A 22075-nucleotide genomic window follows, 5' to 3' on the forward strand; every position below is an offset into this window, starting at 1 on the left:
TAGAATAAGTAACATACATATACCGTATTTGTTTTTTTTTTTACAATATTTTCGCGAACAAGGACCATACATACATATATCTCATTTGTTCATACGAATGTATGCGTTTTACAAAAATAATACTAACGATACTCTCGTATTTTCACAATAACCATCTTTTTGTGTGTGTAATATAAATTCGAATGGTTTCGTCTCGAGAATAGAATTCAATCTAATACAAAAAAATTTTTTTAAAATAATAATAAAAATAAAAATCATGTGTATACATACATACAAATACAATCTTGCACTCAATTTGATACAATTATACGCACAGAGAGATGTAAAAAAGAATTATGCGAAAAAATGTTGTTGCAAAGTGTACAGATTAACGCACATTTCAATAATAATAATAATTATAGAGAAAGAGAGTTAGTCTGTTTGTAATATAAATAAATACAATACATATAATAGAGTGAGATAATATGAATTAATTAATGTCGCAGGGGAGGGATTCTGGGGACTCGAGATTAATTGAAATACAAGGGAAAAAGGATTATTAAGTACAAGAGAGTGATTTTTGCCCCCAGATTCCCTAGGCCTACCACCGACAGAACATCATCAACTCTTCTTTTTCTTTTTTTCTTGTTATTTTCTTAATTCGATCCAAATAACCGCTTTAAATACGTATTTCTTGTTAAACTGATCGAGAATTTATAATATAGCGCATTAAGAAAGCCTTGGCAGTGTGCGCTGAATTGATTAAATTCTTTCTTTTGTTCGGAATAATACAAGTTAAGAGATGAATTAACGATCATCTCAAGAATGTTACTTAAAAAAAAAGCCAGTCTTATAGATATTAACTAAACGTAAAATGCATTTATAAAGGAATACTATGTGTACGTCGTAGTTAACGACAAAAAATTGTTTTAAATGCATTAGCATCATCAGTAGCGTGACTTTCTTTTTTTTTCTTTATATCTCGTAAAATGGATGATGAAAAAGTGCTTCTTGACAAATATATACATTTTGTTCAATACTGTTGTTGCTTTCCTAATCAGATGATGATTAAAAAAAAAAAAAAATAAAATAAAAAAATATTTAATATGTGTGTATAATATTATCTATATCCAATCATATAAAACATTTTTTTTTTTTGCATTTGTTATACGGTTTCTCTTAACAATATACGATAAGAATCATCATTATTGAATGATCAGTGTTAATAATATGTATATAAGTAATAGTAGTAGTAATAGTAGTAGTAATAGTAGCAATAATAGTAGTAGTAGTATGAATAGTAGTGTAATAATGATAGAGATGATAATATAGTAGCTGTAATAATGACAATAGTGACTTGTAATTGTAATAATAGAAATTTCACGCGTACACGGTCAAGATAATTTTTTTTTACTAAAGTCCCTTTTTCTTTTTATCTTGGCCACATATGCGATTAGAATGAAATAAACCATGACAATGATGATGATCTTACTGAGTTCTTTTTTTTTTCTTCTGAAAACGACGATCGCAAATTACACAACAACGATATTCCATATCCATATTGATTGCCTAAAACAAGTATGAACAAAATATGAATTCTAAACAATGTTTTATAAATAAAGACGTTTCTTATATGATGAACATACGTATTAGATAGGCCTAAACTGACTGAGCTGCTCACATAACTCTTTATCCTTGAATTTTTTCGCTAAAGTTATTTTAATTGTCTTAATTTAATATTATCTCTTATGCTGCCTCTTTCAACAGAGCATTTAACCCTTCAACTTATAATACATATATAGTCCCTCTCTAGCTAGCTCACTACAATCCATGAAGGTGTGTGTTGCGTGATTTTTGCTTTATATATTTTTCATGTATATATATATATTTATATATAACATATTAATAATTATATGTATCGTAATGAAGATAGTAGGCATAGCCACTCGTGCTCGGATCACAGACTACTCGCTGCCGTACACCATTTGTACAGACAGTCTGGTGGACACAATGGCTTATTCACTTTTGTTTTCTCTTCTTGCACGTATTATTGTGTTGTGTATATACGTTTTGTTTTTATTTAATTACATGCATAGATATTCACTTATTGTTTAGTCGGAATTTAAAAACTCACAATTTAAATTTCTAATGAATAATCATATATAATCATTAATTTGCATCTCTAATCCTTAAACCTATGTCTCTTTATGTACTATAGCACAATATCTTTGAGTAGCCAAGATCTCTAGTGCGAAAGTTTTACATGCAATATATCACACATACTATCATTGAGATTCAAATGAGTATTTCAGTCGCTCGTCCTTATCGTCAATATATTTTACAGTAGGCATTCATTTTATCATTTTAAAGTACCTCTATATTATATTACAAATTAGGTTTAAGGATTACAATTGCCAATATTTTGCTTGTGTTAATATCTATGCATGTTCTTCTCGCCAGTGCATTTTAATGAGACAAACAAAACACTGCAGCAGGATTATGACATCCCGTGCACTATCACGTGGCTATCCTTAGCAAAATCACACATACTTACGGCATTGTTATGCACATGGCGTGTATATTTGTACATATGTAACGAGGTGTATCTGATGCATGAAGTGGAGGCACTAGTCAGTGTTTCTGGAGAGGTCGATAGGTCCTGGGATGGAAAGTAGGAGGTTGTGTCAGCAGGCACTAGTCTCTTCCCCTTGGAGTGTGCATGCTACGTTTTCTAGTTTATGTGCTAGGTGTAATTTGCGACAGCCTGCATCTGTCTCCAAGGCCTCTAAGATCTGAAATAAATATATAACATTATAAATATAATATTGCATTATTGATAAAAATAAAACCAAGAAACTCACTTGTTCATAATACTTGTGGACATACGCGTACAGTTCTTTCAATGCTACAACCACGTCAAATTCATTAGCATGAGACGCACTCAATTGTTGCATGGCACTAGACATTTCCTGATCTGTTATTAATGGCAGCCTCTGTACGTCCGAATAAAAACGACCAACCTTTTCTCTGTAATGTGGTATATCCTTGGCGAACAATAATTTATTTGACGGAGAATCTTTGCCTAATCTGTGTTCTGTCATAGAACACGAATCCATAAATGTCTGTGCTATTACAGAGAGGCTGGAGTCTACTGTCGTAGACTTGTTAATATCGAACATGAAGTCTGGATTTTTAATAAAATTCACCCAAAATCTTAATGGCAAACTATTTGATTTCCACGCGTGTGCCACTTCTGGATCTACAATACCATGTTGTTTGGCAGCTTCGTCGAGTAAGTCAAATAACCATTTAACAGCACTGGGAAGTGCTTCATTAGCCGTCAATATCGTATTAAGAAAATCGTCAACGAACTTTTGGACAGTGCCCTTCGTTGAGAGCAACCTCGTTAAGAATATTTCGGGAATGGCTTTGTGCGTTCGTTCAGGATGATGGTGGTGTTTATTACTTGTGAAACCCATGCCAGGAGGATAGTGTACTTCTTCTATAGGCCTCACCAAATGGTATAATCGTTGATTACCTCCGTGCCCACTCTCGACGTCACCGTTCGCCGTTATTATCGGCGGTGAATGTTGAGAATCAAAATAACACCCGCTAACAGGATGGTTATACATTATAGGACTTATTAAGCTGTGATTTGGTGCGGATGGAAGATGAGTGGACGAACAATGATTTGCATGCCGATGTAAATGATGATGATGACCATGATGATGAATCGGTTGTTGTTGATGATGATAATGAGATGGCTTGCAGGCATGACATGGTAGTTTACAAGAAACAGGAAAGCCATCATTTTGTCTGGGAATAAGAGACATTACGGCAGATTCCTTGACACCGTAATGAGCTAACGTATTTATCTTTTTCCATTCACCACTACATTTGGTAGTCAGATCCTCATCTTGAAGCGTTAAATGGCCACCACGGCCATGTCTCCATTCTAAATCCACATCATGAATGGACGGCCTTAACGAAAATGGAGTATTCTTATAAAGTGCATCTAAAATTTTAGATTTCACTTGACTTATCGTGTCGCAATCTAAAACCTTGCACTGAATTTTTTCATCCAAATCATCTTGAACAACGTGCAACGTCACAACACTGTGCTCTATTTGTTCACGTAAAAGTCTTTCCTCTGATAAGGAATAACGTGCGTCGTGCGTAATAACATCCACAGGACCCTTTTCTATTTGATGCTTAATAGCTTTGAATAATAAAAATAACGACGAACCCGCGTAATCTTTCAAATAATTATACATACAAAGTGCCATCCAATTGGTAAGCATTTTTTCAACTACAGATTCTGTCCTCCTTAACATAAGTTGTGGATGCTTCGTATTAACCGCTTTCTCGATCAGTCTAAGTAATAAATTCATAAGTATATCAGTTGCATATTCCATTTTTCCCATTAACACTACCATCAATAATGAGGCAACGTTAACTTTGTCTCGTATATTGAAATCCTTTTGTGCCTCTAACGTGTCAATAAAAGTTAATACAAAGTATTTATTATTAATAAGTTGTTCAAATTGCACCATTGCAGCATCATAATTTGTGCGAGAGACATTGCTGCGTGATCGCTGATCATTCAATATCGGATGATCTATAACACCAGGGAAAAAGACTTTCATAATATAATTTTTATGGTCGAGTGTTGGTATGCCAGACGATTCGAGATCCGCTGTTAGATCTGTCATGTCAGTTTGTAATTCGGCAAATGCTTGTTTGCATTCCATTCTAACGTTACTTTCGAGAGTATCCATTTGTATTTGTATCCGTTTATATTCTCTTTCGGCTTGTGTACTTTTTCTTCTATAAATGATTAACACCAAAATGAATAAGAATATAAGACCAAATGTACCAGCAGCGATACCAGCTATTGCTTCCGGTGGTATTGGATAAGATTTGATAACTTCGTAATGAAGATACCCAATAGGAAATCGTAAACTCTTTCCAACACGTACTACTACCAAAGGTAAACCATTTTCTGTTTTTATCCCAAGTTCATCCGTAGGATCGGGTTGTAGATCCGGTGGTGTACAGACCAATTGAGATAATGCAAGAGAAGTAACGTTACATGGCATCATACCAACGGTAACATTTACGTCAGATTCATCGCTTGCGTAATTTAAATTTTCTCCTTCGATAACTAACGTATCACCTTTATACAATTTCACATTACGTGGAAATGGAAAAAATTTCGGATCCTCGACGTACAATAAACGATTTCTAAGACTTTGAAAATGCTTTTCTAAATCTCTAACACTTTCCACGTTATCCATAATAAATGCTATTTTAAACGATAATTGAGATTCAACCCTCATCGAATGTGAAATACCTGTTGCCGTACGTTCGTTACGATGAAGAGATACAAATCTTCCAGCAACACTAGGACTTGGACATTCCATTTGTGTTGGATTTAATACCGCACAAATGGTACGATTAACTGGCATAAGTTCGGTTTCAAAATAAACTTCCATTTCTGGTTTTTGAATGGTATCTAAATTCGTACCGTGAACGGTTATCATTCGTCCGCCAGAAGCAAAACTTTTCAATGGTTTGATCTCCATTATAGTTGGATCGTGTGTATAATTAAATGGATTATTTATTAATGTACGATTTGCCCCGTCAATAGATAAAGTTAACTTGTGAATCCTCCTTACACGACCAGATTTACTTGTAACGCATGTTAATCTTGTACTACTTGCTTGCGTTGCATTCACGTGACACGGTAGTTCATCCAAATACGCAGATATCGTACTTCCAATATTTAAATACATACCAGTAATGGCTAATTGTGTACCACCACTTTGTGGACCAACAGATGGATAAATACCAGTTAGACGTATATCTTTATAATTAAATAACACCGCACTTTCTGTAAATCCAGCGTCATTACCAACAACTACGGAAGCTGTATCCGTTGCTTCGTGCCGGCCTGTTCGGCAAACAATACGAACGGACACTTCATAATCCATCAAAGTACATGGGGTATCTCCAATATGTATTTTTCCTTCAACATCACTTTTCTTTAATCCTAAATTACTGCCTTCGATAGTGACTAACGTACCACCTTCAATCGGCCCACTTAGGGGCTTGATCATGTCTATCCTAGGTTTCGGACATTCTGCAAATGGTGAATGCAAACAAGAATGTTTATACACACAACTATTCCCACACCATGTACATTCGAATCGTGGATCTCTCGTTAAACAGAGAGAGCAGTCTGCATGCTCTCTATGCGATCCAAGTACTTCACATTTATAGAGAATTATTTTTGTTTGATCTACATAATGATTGGCATTCCAAACGACGGTCACTTCGGCTTTATATTTTCCCGTAAATGCTTCGTAAGAATATACTGTTTTGTCACAAACTATAAAACGACTGCTGTCAACTCTTGCTTGAACTTTTAAATTAGCTCCTTCTATCGTAACGATACACTGAAAACCACTGTGGCCTACTTGAGGATGTGGTAAATTTTCAACTTCTAAAATGATTTCTTTAGGTACACTGTTTGGTAACATCAAAGGTTCCTTCTGTGGTACGAATCTAGGGCAGTACTGAGCTCCGTGTGCAGCAAGATGTGCTTGATTCTATACAAAATAAAATTAAAAATATAAGAATTTCAAAATATCAAAATTGATTTTAACAAGAAAATATAAGAAATATCAACAAAATTATAACACACTTACATTTTCTCCTGATATTATACCTTGGCAGCTTGTATTGTGCGTACACTTATTATCATAAACACACCAGCTGCACGCCCATTGAGATTTGACACATTCGGTACATACGGTGTGTCTGGAGCAATCGAAAAATGCAAAATTGCGAGAAACGAAATCTTTGTTGGTTTCACTTGAACGAACAGATAATGGCACAAGAACGTGATCAGTTCCATCAATTATATTAGGCCTTTGTGAAATAGGTGGTGTAGGACAGGAAAGGCCAAAACCAGTCATCAATGCATCAATTGGTTCTGCATTGCCAAAAACGCATTTGTAATTAGCACCTGCTGGCAATTCGGGTAATGTTCTAATTGTTAACTGAACCGTAATCATCTGATTGATAGGCAAATGATCAGGAAACACTTGCTCAAAATCAATACACTGTTGACCAGTGCCTAAGGACAACCATCTTGGACTACTATGACTTGCTTTTTGACAGTCACCTCTAACTGTGCATCTATATGAAATAAATATAATTCAGCAATTTAAAAAATTTCTTTGTTATATTTTTAATATTCTGTGAAACAATGCGTATTAGTAAGTAAATTTGTATTTACCTTTTTTCCAAGGAACACCAACCACAGTAAGGGTCTTTTGCATCAAGACAACTACTGCAATTCGTGTAACTACTACAATGTTCTACTTTGACTTTTGAAATTCTTGAAGTTGACAATACATATAAATGTTCTCCATCTGGAGAGATTGCTGTATCAGGTAATAATCTTTGACCTTTGTCAATTACAATGCTTTCATAAACAAATGCTTCAGTTGCAGAAAGTAAAACTTTTTTCAATACACCATCATCAGTTCCAAAAAATGCTATTGTATGACTTTCTGTATTTGCTACGGTCACAGAAGTCACAAATGTATCAGGAAAATGTAAAATTGCTTGACTTACAATAGGTGAAACGCCAGAAATTTTCAAGCCTACTTCACAAAAATTAAGAATATTTCCAGTATTCTGTAACAAATTTATGAAAAAAAAAAAAAATATGCAGATATTTGTAAAAATTATGTTAAGATATAAATGCATATATTTATACTTACACCGGCCGAAGGACATTTTCCATCTTGTATCGGACCACTCACGTAACCCATGTTGCGATATTTGATAGTACCATTGAAGCACATATGAATGTTCTCATTAAATTTCGTTTCAATTTCCTGTAGACTGTAGATACAAACTGCTGAGCGAGACAAAGGTTCGTTTGTAATACCTTTGCTCGGAGAAAACACAGAAACAAACACAGGATCACCAACAGATATTCCAAGCTGCATTGCCAAATCGCTCCCTGCTAATGCAACCTTAGCATCTTGTACTAAATTATAAAGATGTTGTTTTCCGTCTCCTAGATCTACCGTACATTGCAAAGTCACTTCCGTATAACTATCATAATTTTGATCACTTATACAAATTCTTGCCAATCTAGATGTATATCCCAATTCTTCTTGTTCAGGAAGATAAGATTGTTTCTGTACTAATACAAAGTATGCGTAATCACTCGCATTAAATCCATAGACATATTTGACTAAGAAATGATCTCTATATTTAACATCTATATATACTATCGATTGTTTGGTAAATGAAAACTCAGCAATTTCTAAATTACGAAGATTTCTGCTCGAAATGGCAGGTACATCGTGCCGATAGTCTCCTCTGTTGGTAAATGTTGTACCTACATATAGGATATTTGTTTTCCCCCATGGATTATAACTTTGACCAATAAAAGCATATGTAGAAGAAGTTTCATCATTAGCTGCTACACTAAGAGGAATAAATTCTGGCTTAGTAGTTATGTTCGACATTTTGTACTTTTCACAAGCACCCTGACGAAGAGAACCACATGCAATTAAGGTCCGTGATTCGAGATCAGCAATAAGAAGTTTGTTTACGTTGTTCATTAATGTTGTTACATCTCTTGGAGAACAGCCTGTAGCATGACACTGAGGATTGTCCAATATTGGTCCTAAATATAAAAAAACAAGCGAATTGAAACTTTTGAAATGAATATCAAGATTTTTTAGAAATAAGAATACATGTTAGAGATGAATTTACCTGTTGAAACATGTTCTTCAAGCTTAAGGTTCGAATCAAGCTGTAAGAGTCTGTTAACAGCCCCAATATAGAGTCTCTTTGTGATAGGATCTATGGCTAGATGATTAAATCGTAGGGCACCTTCTCTCGTTGTATTTGGATCTAAGGCATAAAATCCATAATGCTGACTTTCTTCTGCAGGAAATTGTGCAGCTATGTGTGGTGACTTATTCTCTTGTGGTGGCACAGTAGTACTAGCAGGGGTGTCTATTGCTGCAGTTACCAATACCACTAAAAACCAAGTGGCAACAGACATGGACGAAAATAATGATCCATGGAAGGACGGTTGCAGCAAGCAGCAATGTGAAAATATTGATGAAATAGAAAATGTTCTATACTCCAGGAATCTCATGGTGTGTATACGACACCTAGCAAAGCACGTGCGCGCACGCTAGGCGTGTGCGTTTGTGCGTATGCAAGGCTAGGGTAGGAAGCTTAATAGGTATAGTCAGGGTATAATAACCGCTGGTAGAACGCCAATATGAATACGTTACTACCAGCAATATGTATGGCCAGGTACCGACATGATGCTCACTGTCCGGTACCCCTGAAACAATAATACAAAACCCAAAGATGAGTATAAAAATACACAAAGTATTAAACAACTAATAAGTAAGACAAACATGCAAATATTCTGGTTTTTTTTTTCAATGTAATTATATAAATGTATATATATATATATTTAAAATGTAGAATTCAAAAGATTGTTGTTTATTTGCATGGTTTCCTTTTCTCTCAACCCCTTTAATAATAATAATAAAAATGTAACTTTCATTGTTAATTAAGTTAGCAAAAATTCAATGTAAATTACCTCTACATCTTCTCATTACAATATATGTTTACATTTGTTTAAAATTAGTAAAAGTAATCGATGTATCGACTGACATATTAATTACATTATCATGAAACTAATACGAACGATAATCAATGATATAAAGAACAACAATATAATTATTATGACACGTTAGAACATTTAAAAAGATTTTAACATCGATGACAGACAAGTTAAGGCAGATGGCTCCACGCTTTTAAAGTAACATCGTATCACGCACCGCCCTTCATTAACGTGGCCAGCAGAACTCTCTTGACAGCTATAGGGCCACTGTCTTCGCACAAAGGCAAGGACCTTGTATGTCTTGCAATTTAGCGGCCACCGTAATACAAAAACTTGTCGAGTATTCATAGATTATTTTCTTTCCTTGATTTACGATTATCACCTTGGCGTAACAATACGAATTATTAGATGGGGGAACAAAAAAATGATTAGGTGAAACAAAGGGGAAAAGCAAAAAAACAAAAGAAAGACGTCTATCCATCTAGAGAAAAAGAGAGACAGAGACAGAGAGAGGGAGAGAGAGAGAGACAGATAGGGAGAAAGAGGAGAGAGAGAGGGAGAGGGAGAGATGAAACGCTTGCACATTTAAACTCTTGATAGCATAAAATGGAACGTACGATTATCAATCACTCGTATACGATATTATCGCGACACAAGTAAAAAAAAGAATGGAATGAAAAGAAGAAGGAGAAGGGAAAAAAAGGAAAGTAAAAAAAATAGGAAGAAGAAGAAGAAGAAGAAAAAGAAGAAGTCGTAAGACATATTTGATTTCGTATCGAATGTATCGAAATGAAATTACCTTTTCCACGTAAAAGCGAAGGCGTAGGAAACGGCTGTAAGGTTGAAGAATCCGTTGAGAGGTGGTGAATCGCCACGGCTACGGCACATCGCGGATGTGCACCATGTCTCGTGAGCCTCTGTATCTCGATCGAATTATTTTCTATATACTTGTATAAGGTGGGAACACCGTTCCTTGCACAAATTGAAAACTCTTATTTTGTCTATATATTTGACAATAAGTTAGGGTCCATTCGTGTCGCCCAGGCCGCACGTGTGTAAAATTCAATCAAACAATGTGTTCATCGATTCACTCCACAACACAACACTAAACAGGGAGTCGGGAATAAGCCGCCATTAAAATTCGACCGACGATAGAGCCTGCTCGCACGAGTTTAGGGCAAGTTGGGGGCCGTGGCTGCGGCATGCGCTCCTGTTCTCCCTCTCCCTTTCTCTTTCTACTACTCGTCCTTTTTTCACGGGCTTAGCCCTCTCTTCTTCTCTCTCTCTCTCTCCTCCTCTTCTTCCCTCCTAATCACCAATACCCCTCGCACTTGTCGCCGCGTCCCGCTACCGCAGCGCTTTCCATCGGATCAAATTGGAAACAATCTTGTTTCTTTGTCTTCTTCCTTCCTTCCTTTTCTTTCCTTTACTATAATAATGTGAAGGGAGAAATATGAGACTTTTAAAACTATCCCAAGTATTTCATAGAACATTTCATGCGTACTTTTTTTTTTAATGTGAACATGATTAAGTCTAATTTGTAGAAAAAAAAACAAATATTAAAAAATCTGTTTAAAATCATTCGTATTGGAACATACCTTCCATTCTTCTTTTCTTCATTCCTGTAGATTTCAACATAAATCGTATTTTTTCAATACTATTTTTGGTCCATCATTAACATATTATTTTTGATTAAAGGCCGAATGAAATGGACTGATCTTGTCACAATTTATTATTGTAAATATCATGTTATTTACACATATACCTAAGCTTCAAATAGCTTCGTAACGTATTTTTCATCGTGGAGAGAGAGAGAGAGAGAAAGAGAGAGAGAGAGAGGGAGAGGACCGGGATGTGTCGTGTGTACGTGTATGTGAATTTTTGGCTGTATAATTTAAACGTATAACAAGTGTAGTAAATAACTAATATAGCAATTTATAATTAAGAATATGACAATCGCGACGAATAAGTATAACACGTACCGGATTATCAGATTCATTCTGCCATCCCTTACACTGCAGTTAATCGCTCCTATTTCCTTAAAATTTGTTATACATTTGTAAAGCTGTGTATTCATCGGTGTATGTATCTAATATTCATTACTTAAACGTTAGATTCAGATTAGTTACATCTGAAGGGAAAGTAGTATCTATGTCTTTCTATAAGCCAAACTTATTTTAGCTAAATAAACATTTTTAGTAGAATCGTTTATTACATAGAAACATACGCTTCGGGAGTCTTAAGTTTTACGCGCGGTAAGCAATGTCGCTTGCCAACTGCGATCAGGAAGGCTTTTTCCAAACACCGTATAAAAATTATAAAACAGAAAGAGTGTTTAAAATTTATAGCTACACGGTTATCGTACATATGTAGTTTTATATACGTATCGGTGCTGCATCCAGCCTCCTTAGGCCCTCAATGCCACATCAAAATTAAAATTCATGATTACCTCGTCGCTTAATTGTTGTGTTTCTTTTTTTTACTTTACTTTACTTTACTCATTTTCTTTTTCAATACATTTTCAATAAAATTTTCTTTCCGTTCAGAGTAATATATATATATGTATATATATATATATATATGTTTCGAAATAATATATATAAATATATATATATATATGTACGCAATATTTAGAGTCTTTAAGTTATTCCAACTTATGTAAAATGGATCTCGCATTTGACTTTGTATTTCTTAATCTGAGTCTTTATGAAAAAATTTCTTCGAACTTCTTTCTTATTTTTTTTTTCAGCAAATTCACGATTATTAACAACGTTCGTTCAGATATGCTGCTTCACTGATCTCATATTGCCACTTATGTTTTATATTTCACAATTACATATGGTCAATCTTCATGTAAGCACTAAGAATCTTATTTGGATTCTTTTGTACTCACATAAGCTTTGCACGAATAGTCATGTGTCAATATGAAGCAGCGCTTTTGTGGGCGCTAAGTTTTATTCAAATTACGTATCTCATTCTGCAAAAGGTACTGTATGAATGATGCATTAATAATATTGTCACTGATGTAAGACGGTTGATAATAATATTCGTAATAATAATAGTAATTTTATCTGTCATAAAAGTACTGTTGGTGGCTGCGGTGGTAGTGGGATATTGTATAATCAAAAGACGAAGCTCTCTATCCCAATGATGGGAAATCATTCTCGTCATCTACTTTTGGAGCATTTTGACGACCGCGCGGTGACCTTTGTTCGTTTTGTGGTGCCTGCAACTGTTTAACGATTTATTCATAATTAATATCATTTAACATATTATTTAGCACAATGAGTTATACTATCAAAGCAAAAGACATCTTTACAAATATAGTAAATATATGCACATGCTAAAATGGAAATTATATATTATTTGACTTAATATATATGTAATGTATGTATAAATGTATAGATATACTTACTGCAGCACCACGAGAATCCCCATCTCTGGGAGCATCGCGATTTCCAAATCCACGACCGTTGACACGTTCACCACCGCGTCCACCGCGTCCTCCTCGACCACGACCTCCAGTGCCGCGTCGTGCATCGCTGAATTGTATTTCGATGCCTAAGACACGTTTTTGCCTTCCAGCACGCTGAGGAAATTCAGCAGCTGCATCAAATTCCTCTTCACCCTCCTCATCTTCTTCGGAGCCTTCTTTCTTTCGCTCCAAAGCATACATTTTTTTCCATCGAGACAAATCTTCACCTTCTCCAGCTTTGCGCAAATTATATTTGGGCTTTGCCCTTCGGTTTTGACGACGTTTCCATTCATCCAAAGTCAATTCGTGTGACTTTGGTACTTGTCGCTTTTCATCGGTTGAAGCTTCTGCCGATGTCTCTCCTTCTTTAACTTCAGTTGGTGTTGGGGTAACTTCAGTTTCAGGTTTCTCATTTACCCAGTCAACGTTTTCCTGATTTAAGCTTTCCCTGATGATAAAATATCAAGAAATTAAATGACTTAACGTGCATGGCAGTATCTATCATATTGATTTTTTTCATATAGATTTATTACTTACTCTATCTCATCATTATGAGTACCCCAATTGTGACTTCCTGCACCATCCTTCTTATCAATTGGTTTAATTCCTCTATTAATACAAAAAAGATATATATGACAGATTAGTATTGTGAATCACTTATAAGAGAACATTCTAATTCTAATATTAATACGAACGTCTTATCGGAGCCAGACTGGCGATCGAATTCACGCTTTCCACGGTTATCATAGCCACCTCTACCACCTCCTCTACCTCCACGTCCACGGCCCATTCCGCGCATACCTCCACGTCCTCTGCGATCACCATAGTCACCGCGTTGGTTTTCGTTGGTGTTACGATATTCACGTATTTCTCGAGCTTCGCTATAAAACAGTAAAAAGTAAATGATTACTTATCTTTTTATATGCACAATGCATTTTCAAGTTAGTTTTCTTTCATATTTCTTGATAATATAAAAACATATAATAAGATAAAAAATATCATACACTCTTCAAGTATTTAACATATAAATTCAATATGCTAACCCATTCGGTCCACGTCTTATTTCTCCTTGGTTGCGGATTGTTCTTTCACCATCTTCACGATTACGTCTGTTATTATGCTCTTCTCTAGATTCTCCAGAGAACTTAACGCTTCGATCTCCACCAGTTATTCTTGGCTGAGTTATTTTCTTTTCACCTATTATGCAAATGCAATATTTATATTATTTCATTCCATATTGCATTTAATTAAAATTATGAAAACATAAGAGAAGTTTAAAAAGATTTGTCTTGAAATGATATTCCTAATAAATTATAAACCGTTCTTTGTATTCGTACATGTTAAATCTTAACGAATTAATAACGATGATTAAAGAATGATAGTAACTGTTATCGAACTCAAGATTTTATTAAAACAAAGAAATGGAATATATAAAACAAGAAATGCTCTTGCAATTGAAAACATTTGCAAAAGTTGTAGTTAGTCTTAAAAAAATCAATCTGCAATTTACTTAAAAAAAAAAAAAAAAAAAAAAAAAAGACAAAAAAAAACAAAATGAAAATAGAAGAAAATAATATAATTTAAATAACATTTATAGTTAAACGAATATATCTATTTATTCGTAATAATACGATTATGTGAGTCATTGTAAAAATGAAAAATATAAATGGAAATAATGCTATTGTATTCCATGTAATATTGCTTGCATTAAAGTTGAAACCGGTAAGAAAACTGTAAAGATCTTTGATTACAGATGATATGAGAGCAAATCTATTGGAACAGTTAAGGGAAAATTATCATAAGCAGAAATATATATGAGAAACACATGGGGCCACGAGGAACAAACCGGCGGCCATAATACCGCGCACACGAGGCCAGAGATGGTTAAGAAACGAACTAACCTGGATCTTTCTTAACTTCTTGCACTTTAGTCACTTGTTGTTGGGCATCTTTTATTACACGAGCCTTGGGAGTCTTATTACCAGCAGGCTTTTGTGTTTCGGTCTGCTTACTCTTGTTCTCTTTTTCGGCGAGCTTGTCTTTTTTCTTAGCTTCTTGCAACTTTTGCAAGTATAGCTGTGGATCTTCTGATTCGTCCCAAGCAGAAGCATTTCCAAATTTATTTGTGACAGTAATGCTGTACTGGTTCTCCATGTCTTTTATCCTCTCTTCTTCGAGGATTATTCGAAAATTTCTCGGCTACTATTGAGCCCTTGTGTAGGAGAGACATTCAATATTTCAATATGGCCGTGTTTAAGATAGTTCACCACGAGGTCTGCGTTTGGGGAGGGACCGCATAATTGTCTTGCACCCAGCGCGCCACTTCCCCACCAACATTTTTAATAATAATCATTTTATATCATTTATTACCAAAAAATATCATCAAAAAATAAGTTTTTAATTTTAGTCATATAGAATTATCAAAATACCGGCTCTAATTAATAAAGTATAATTATTTTTATAGTTGTTGTATTTGATAAAATTGGCATGTTTTTCATGAGTCTACTGAATACCGGAGCAAATGTTACTTAGCGATAGTTTTATATAGATTATTTTGGAAAATTTTCTTTACAATTATTGACATTTTTCGATTTAAATTATATTTTTCATATTTTTAATACAAATTAATAACATCGACAGAAGTCCAAGAAAGGCGGGAAATTTCATATGCGTGCTCCTTGAAGAACATAACTTTATCTTTAAAGCTTGTCTGTATAAAAGAATATATCTGTAATCTATGTCTTAATATATTACAAGATAAAAATAAATGAAAATAAGTAATTCATTTTTATATTAATAGTAATAATAACATATCAACTTTACTTATTTCTATTCGATAGATCAACTTCCGTTTGCCGTATTTGGTATGATTTGTATATTTAATCCACGACATAATTTCGTTTAATATCGAAATTATTTTAGGCATAACTTAAACAAATTATATCAATTGAAATAAAGTAATAATTTCAGTATCTTTACATAATAATATTATTATATATCGTCATTATATTTTAAAGAATAGAGTTTAGAACATAAATGTTATAATGTGAAATACGAATTCTGATTGGACAAGGCCGAAAGAAAAGTTGAGAATCGACCAATCAAAATTGCATCAGATTGTATTAGACTTTAGTTTTCTCACTAGTATTTGCTCTTCGCTGATTGGTTTATTCTTCATTTCTCAAATCAAAATTCTCTTCGGATTCGAAGAATGTGATTGGATATTGTAAAACTGTAACTAGACGAATAAGACGCCAGAAATTTGATCGGTCGATAACCGGATGAGTAGGAACACATACGTATCGTGATTCGACAATACCAAGCGAGCCAATTGTTTTAATTTAATTTATTTTTAAAACTTTCATTTGAAATTCTAATTGAAATTAGAAAATATTACGAAGATTTTATAATATAAAATTCAGAATAAAATTTGATTAAGTAAATGGATAATCGCAGAAATGATGATAAGATATTTTTATCACCGACTGTACCTTCTAAAGTTAGCGTCACGGCGTTATCCATTACAGTTGTATTTTGGCGGTTTAATAGTTGCACGCGACACGCGGTAAAACGCGGAAAAGAAGAGGTCGCACGAGTATAGTAGATACTTTCTCTAACGTTTTCTGGAGATTTAAAAGAAAGAAAAGTGTCTAGTATATTAGAAAATAGAGGGCGGAATGGCATTACAAGCATCAAAATCACGATCGTTTGAAGAATCATTGACTGGCCCTTCAATCAGTGACCAAATGCTTTATCCCTGGAATTGGAGTGAAGAAGCTAGGAACATTGATCTCAGTCCCAGTTACTCATGTTCATCACCCGAATACAGAGAGAAAAGTATGCCCTCGGGCAACACGGAATCTAAAACAGATTCAGGAATAATTTCTGATAGTCTACGACGTGGTAGACCTAGAGCAGATGTTCTTTCACAGCTTATGAAGCAGGGGAGCAAATCACCCAGTAGTATTAAATGTTCTTATTGTAATCGTGTTTTTCCTCGAGAAAAGAGTTTACAAGCTCATTTACGAACGCATACTGGTATGTTATTTTTCTTTTCTTCTAACTCTCCCTATTTGATTTTATTATTTATTTTCTAAGCTAATATTATTCTAAAGATTATCATATTATTTCTTCAATGTATTGTTAATTACACCAGTTGTTTGTTCAATTGATTACAATTGGTCTATTTACGATAGCGCCTTTTTTTCTAATGTTCATACAAAATATTGGCGCAACGGTTACGCGCAGCGCGTGGTCGGGCTCCCGCCAAACGCCATCATGCGTGCTTTAAATCCGTCTAAGAGTCTTTCTCTTTCTTTTTCTTTTTATCGTTTTCCTGCTCTTTTCCCCTGCTCTTTATTTCTCTTTTTATTATGCTTATTATGTATAAAAATGCAGGGTGAACGAGAATAACAACTTTCTTAATAAATGATTCACAATTATTACATTCACAATGGACGAAATTACAATCATTCTTTGTAAAGTATTATTAAACGCATGTATATATCGTAGCACGTATATGAGCTTACCTTCATTCAATGGCACGTGTACGATTATGTATCTCAAAATAAAGTATGATGCTTATCTTCTTTGTTAATGTATCCAGAGTTAAAAAGAAAATATTTATTTTTTTTTTTAAATGTACATCAGAGTGAGAAGCTAAGAAAGCTTTTTAAATATAGTCATTTAACTGATATTTAAATGATGATACAAATTTTCTTGGACTTTTTAAAAAAATAATTAATATTTTAATAATTATATAATTATATAATTATAATTATTAAATATTAATTATTATTATATTATTAATATATTTAATAATTATATAAAATGATTTCCAAAATATATAAAAGATAGTAGAATTTTTAGAACTGAAACTAAATTAAGGGAAAGTGTACTCGACAAATTTTTAAACTTATTTTTCTCCAAAATAAAATCTTAAATAAACAAATTTGATTCTACATTTTTCACTTAATTTTTCATGTAGAATAACCCCTTGCTTACTTATACCACTAGTTATATGACACCCTGTATTATAAATTGAAATATTTTCTATATTTTTTGCTATAATAGGATTATAAATAAAAACTAAAAATTTGAAATTGTTGGAATGTTGCAGGAGAACGTCCATATCAATGTGACTTCCCTGGTTGTTTAAAAGCATTTACGCAATCGGGACAACTAAAAACTCATCAGCGTTTACATACAGGGGAAAAACCATTTGTGTGTACTATAGCTGGATGTAATAGAAGATTCACGCATGCTAATAGGCATTGCCCTGAACATCCCTATGCAACTTTAACTAGATCTGATGATTTCATGTTGAAGCCTATTTCAGAAAATACGGAATTATCTAACGAAGTAACGCGGTGGCTTGAACGTTTTCAAATGTCTAGAGGAAAGGAGGAAAGAACGTCAACAGAAAAGATAGAACATAAAAGAAAAGTATGGAAAAATGGTAGCGAAAATATTAAAAAACCTAAATCTAGAAAAGGTTTAGTGATGGACGATGCTGCTAATGAACAAGAGAACTTAAATTGTCAAGTTCCAAAACAAGGATCTTATTCCGCAGAGAGTCAGGACAGTCAAGACGATAGTCAAGATGAAGATCAAGCATGTTCTATTTTACAAACATTAGAGGAAGGCCTATTATCTTCAAAATTACCTAGTTCGTCATTAGCAAACCCATTAGATAGACTTCAACCAAAGAAACGTTGGCTACGAGAAGCTTGTATGGAACAGAACTTGGAAAACTCCATAAATTGGGATACTAATGCCAATAGTACATTGACGACTGGTGCAATGAACAATGAAGGAATAAATTCTAACGAACAATCAACTTCTAACTTTAACTCAAATTTACAATGGGAAGCATCACATACGTTTCCTATATCTCCACCATGTAGAAAAAGTCTAAACGAAATAATTGCACATTCTCACAATAATATTGTTCCTTATAATTTACTTCAAGATAGTTGGAATACACAATCTTGTATAGAATCTTATATAGAATCTTCCGATAGCATGGCACTGCAACAAGAAATAAAAGAAAATATAAACACAGAAGGCACTGTGGCATCGGAAACATTTTGGTCTGATAGTAATAATTCCAAATCTTTTGAAGCTCCTATTCTTCAGGATAGACAAAATATGATTAATGAATTTCACAATACAGTTTGGAAAAATATCGATGAAGAATCTGAAATAACATTGATTCCTAAATCTCTTATGTCAACTTCAAAACCCATTCTTAATGAAACAAGACCAACAGTTTTGATGTTCAAAGGCTCTGGTAATAATATCGCAGAGAAAAAAATCAACTCGGAAATGCCTTTAGTTGATTTAACCACGAAAGATAATAATCAAACAGTTATAAAACAAGAAAATGATACATCTAATTTATTATTACCAGATAGTAATGATAAGATGATGGGAGCTTTAGCTTTAATGCAATTAGCTGAACACAAAACCACAACAACCGAAAGTGTTGATATTAAAGTTGAAACAGATGATCAATTTACACAATCTACATCAACTTATAATCATCTGTAATAAGTAAACTACTTATTATCACAATGCTAATTTGTACAATATTGAAATCATGACTATGCTTAAATAGCTTGTGTTGGTGTTTACTTAGCACTTTCATTTATATACAAAAATATAAGTGAAGGCTGGGCTATAACAGTCAAACTTTTATTTAAATAGCGATGAAATCATGAAAACAAAAAAGCATCACCACGGGAAGTACCGGTCAGCCATAAAAATTAAAGTAAAATGATTTCTATTTGATTTTGTCCGTTTTTTTTATATATTTATTTTTCATGTTTATGTTGCAAGTCATGATCTCTCATTATCAAAAATAATTGAACTATTTGATTTTTTTTTTTTTATTCCTTTTTCTTCTTTTCCTTTCTTTTCTTTTCCTTTTGTTTTTGTGCACTAAATTATGTTTATAATTAAAAGGTTGTGAAATATGATGCATATTTTTTTTACTATTAAGAATTGCATAATTCATTGATTAAGAAAATATTTCTGTATTTGGTTTTACAAACTGCTATTCTTTCTATTACATCTTATAAAATATTATCTTATTCTACATCTGTCTCTATCTATCTGTAGTGATTCGTAGAAATTGAATAAATAGCATGTCAATTTATTAACACGTTAAGTGCCATTTTAGTTACTGGTGATGGACATCTCTAGTTGACGGATTAATCTGGTGTAAGTAGGATACTAAACAAAATAGGTTTGGCATTTAACATGTTAAATAAAATACATATCTTTTAATTCCAGCCCAGCAATTTGTTCATGTTTGTAAACAAATACTAAATTATTTGCTGTGTAAATTACTAAATTTTTTCAAACTATTCTAATATTTTGTATAAAATAATCATTAAGTTCAAAAATTTTATATACGTGCCGTTAATTATGATTTAGTTCACCATTGTAATTATTGGCACGTATTATATTTTTTCATAATTGTTGAGACGTTTCATTGTTCAGACGTTTGTTGAGACAATCATTTATGTCAATATAAAGCGTTAAGTAGGATTAAAAAATGGGATTTTATCATAATTACAGTGACTTCCAACATTTTGTTAAATGTAAGATTAGCTTTTTTAATTGCATTATCTTATTACAAGTATTTATTGAAGTAGAGAAAATATAAGTAATTGTTTTGGGATAAGCTTTTACATCTCTTTTAGAAGCCTAGATTATATTTACAATTTTAGGGAAGGATGATATTTACTTATAGTGATACTCTATATATATAAATCTCTCTGCAGGATAAGATCTCCGTTTTTAGAGCTTACAATTTAGGTTCCTTCAAATTTTTTGCACCATTTTTCTATGAGATTGTTAATTCTTTTCAATTGACAATTTCTTCTCCGTTTTCTTAGACATATTTTTTAACTTTCTAAGATACTCCATAAAAAGGAGTCATGAAAATATCATTCTTTCTTTTATATATAGATATAAAAATTTTTATTATTTTAAAAAAAAGAAAATATTAACTTTAAAAGAAATGTAAGACTATACTCTTAAACAATATTTTCTCTACTTTAGATCTTAAGAAATACTTATTATGATACGATATTGCAATTAATTTTATGTATCTTAATTGTTTTAGTATAATAGTGATATAATAATATCCAATTTGTTACAATTTTTCAATATCATCAAGTACAAAATATTACATGTGCATTTTTGCATTATTTGCAAATTTACAACATTATTTACAAACGATAAAGGAATATAATTAATATTCCTCTTTTTGTTATATACATAATATATAACAAGATTCTATTAAACAATCAAACATCGAGTTATACTTTCGTTATCATGTAATAATAACAAATAGATTTCAGTATTTTAAGGTACTTAATGATACAAGAAATCATCAATGATTAATGTTCAAATATAATGATTAATTTATAGCAAATAGGTTTCACTTTTATTTTATATCGTAAAAAGAATTTATTTCTCAAATATTTTTTTTTTTCTTGTTTTTGTTTAATAAACGATCAATGTAATACATTGGAAAATATTTCTATTAATCATAAGTGATTTTTTGCGATCTACTTAATTACAAGTAATTTATTTATTTGTATGAATTATATTATATGATAAAAGAAATTTGTGTGATATGTAGGAATAATAGGATCTTTAGAATTTATGAGATAAAACTTTTATTTTATAAAAACGACGTTAAGTGGGCTTGTGAAATATTTAATTGAGATAAAATATTAGCGAATATTTATAAAAACTATTTTTCACACAAAATAAAAAAGATAACAAAAGTAACTCTAAGCGAATATTCTAGAATTATGTATGATTAATTGTTATGGTATGTATTATTTGTAAGAGCTGGCTTATATTTTGTTTACGATACATGTACATATATAGACGCGAAATATTTTAATAAATATTTGGAGAAAATA

The 22075-nt window shown here is 32.7% G+C and overlaps 3 protein-coding genes across 3 annotated transcripts; 1 reads left to right on the forward strand and 2 right to left on the reverse strand.

The window, feature by feature from the left end:
• Positions 1-1679: 1679 nt before the first annotated feature.
• Positions 1680-11178, reverse strand: LOC122518957 (plexin-B). Its single transcript, XM_043638093.1, has 7 exons — positions 10455-11178; positions 8782-9367; positions 7773-8692; positions 7283-7686; positions 6690-7182; positions 2841-6590; positions 1680-2771 (listed from the first exon to the last, which is right to left on the reverse strand). The coding sequence occupies exons 2-7, from the start codon at positions 9170-9172 to the stop codon at positions 2664-2666; spliced, it is 6066 nt and encodes a 2021-aa protein (XP_043494028.1). The 5' UTR covers positions 9173-9367; positions 10455-11178; the 3' UTR covers positions 1680-2663.
• Positions 11179-12574: 1396 nt separating this feature from the next.
• On the reverse strand, positions 12575-15430 carry LOC122518958 (plasminogen activator inhibitor 1 RNA-binding protein). Its single transcript, XM_043638094.1, has 6 exons — positions 15032-15430; positions 14174-14327; positions 13826-14011; positions 13668-13739; positions 13071-13578; positions 12575-12887 (listed from the first exon to the last, which is right to left on the reverse strand). The coding sequence occupies exons 1-6, from the start codon at positions 15282-15284 to the stop codon at positions 12795-12797; spliced, it is 1266 nt and encodes a 421-aa protein (XP_043494029.1). The 5' UTR covers positions 15285-15430; the 3' UTR covers positions 12575-12794.
• A 1191-nt stretch (positions 15431-16621) lies between these two features.
• Positions 16622-19897, forward strand: LOC122518915 (regulatory protein MIG1-like). Its single transcript, XM_043638067.1, has 2 exons — positions 16622-17168; positions 18250-19897. The coding sequence occupies exons 1-2, from the start codon at positions 16808-16810 to the stop codon at positions 19680-19682; spliced, it is 1794 nt and encodes a 597-aa protein (XP_043494002.1). The 5' UTR covers positions 16622-16807; the 3' UTR covers positions 19683-19897.
• The last annotated feature ends 2178 nt before the right edge of the window (positions 19898-22075 follow it).

This window comes from Polistes fuscatus, unplaced genomic scaffold (genome assembly GCF_010416935.1).
Source record: "Polistes fuscatus isolate 324 unplaced genomic scaffold, CU_Pfus_HIC Scaffold27, whole genome shotgun sequence".
Taxonomy (NCBI): domain Eukaryota; kingdom Metazoa; phylum Arthropoda; class Insecta; order Hymenoptera; family Vespidae; genus Polistes; species Polistes fuscatus.

Bases quoted from the DNA above. Each gene is read 5' to 3' on its own strand.
- LOC122518957 (XM_043638093.1), bottom strand. From the start codon at position 9,172: ATGAGATTCCTGGAGTATAGAACATTTTCTATTTCATCAATATTTTCA. The intron at 8,693-8,781 runs GTAAATTCATCT...TTTTATATTTAG, and splicing joins TGAAGAACATGTTTCAACAG to GACCAATATTGGACAATCCT. The intron at 2,772-2,840 runs GTGAGTTTCTTG...TATTTATTTCAG, and splicing joins TCCACAAGTATTATGAACAA to ATCTTAGAGGCCTTGGAGAC.
- LOC122518958 (XM_043638094.1), bottom strand. From the start codon at position 15,284: ATGGAGAACCAGTACAGCATTACTGTCACAAATAAATTTGGAAATGCT. The intron at 14,328-15,031 runs GTTAGTTCGTTT...TTTGCATAATAG, and splicing joins AGAAGTTAAGAAAGATCCAG to GTGAAAAGAAAATAACTCAG. The intron at 14,012-14,173 runs GTTAGCATATTG...ACTGTTTTATAG, and splicing joins ATAAGACGTGGACCGAATGG to CGAAGCTCGAGAAATACGTG.
- LOC122518915 (XM_043638067.1), top strand. From the start codon at position 16,808: ATGGCATTACAAGCATCAAAATCACGATCGTTTGAAGAATCATTGACT. The intron at 17,169-18,249 runs GTATGTTATTTT...GGAATGTTGCAG, and splicing joins TCATTTACGAACGCATACTG to GAGAACGTCCATATCAATGT.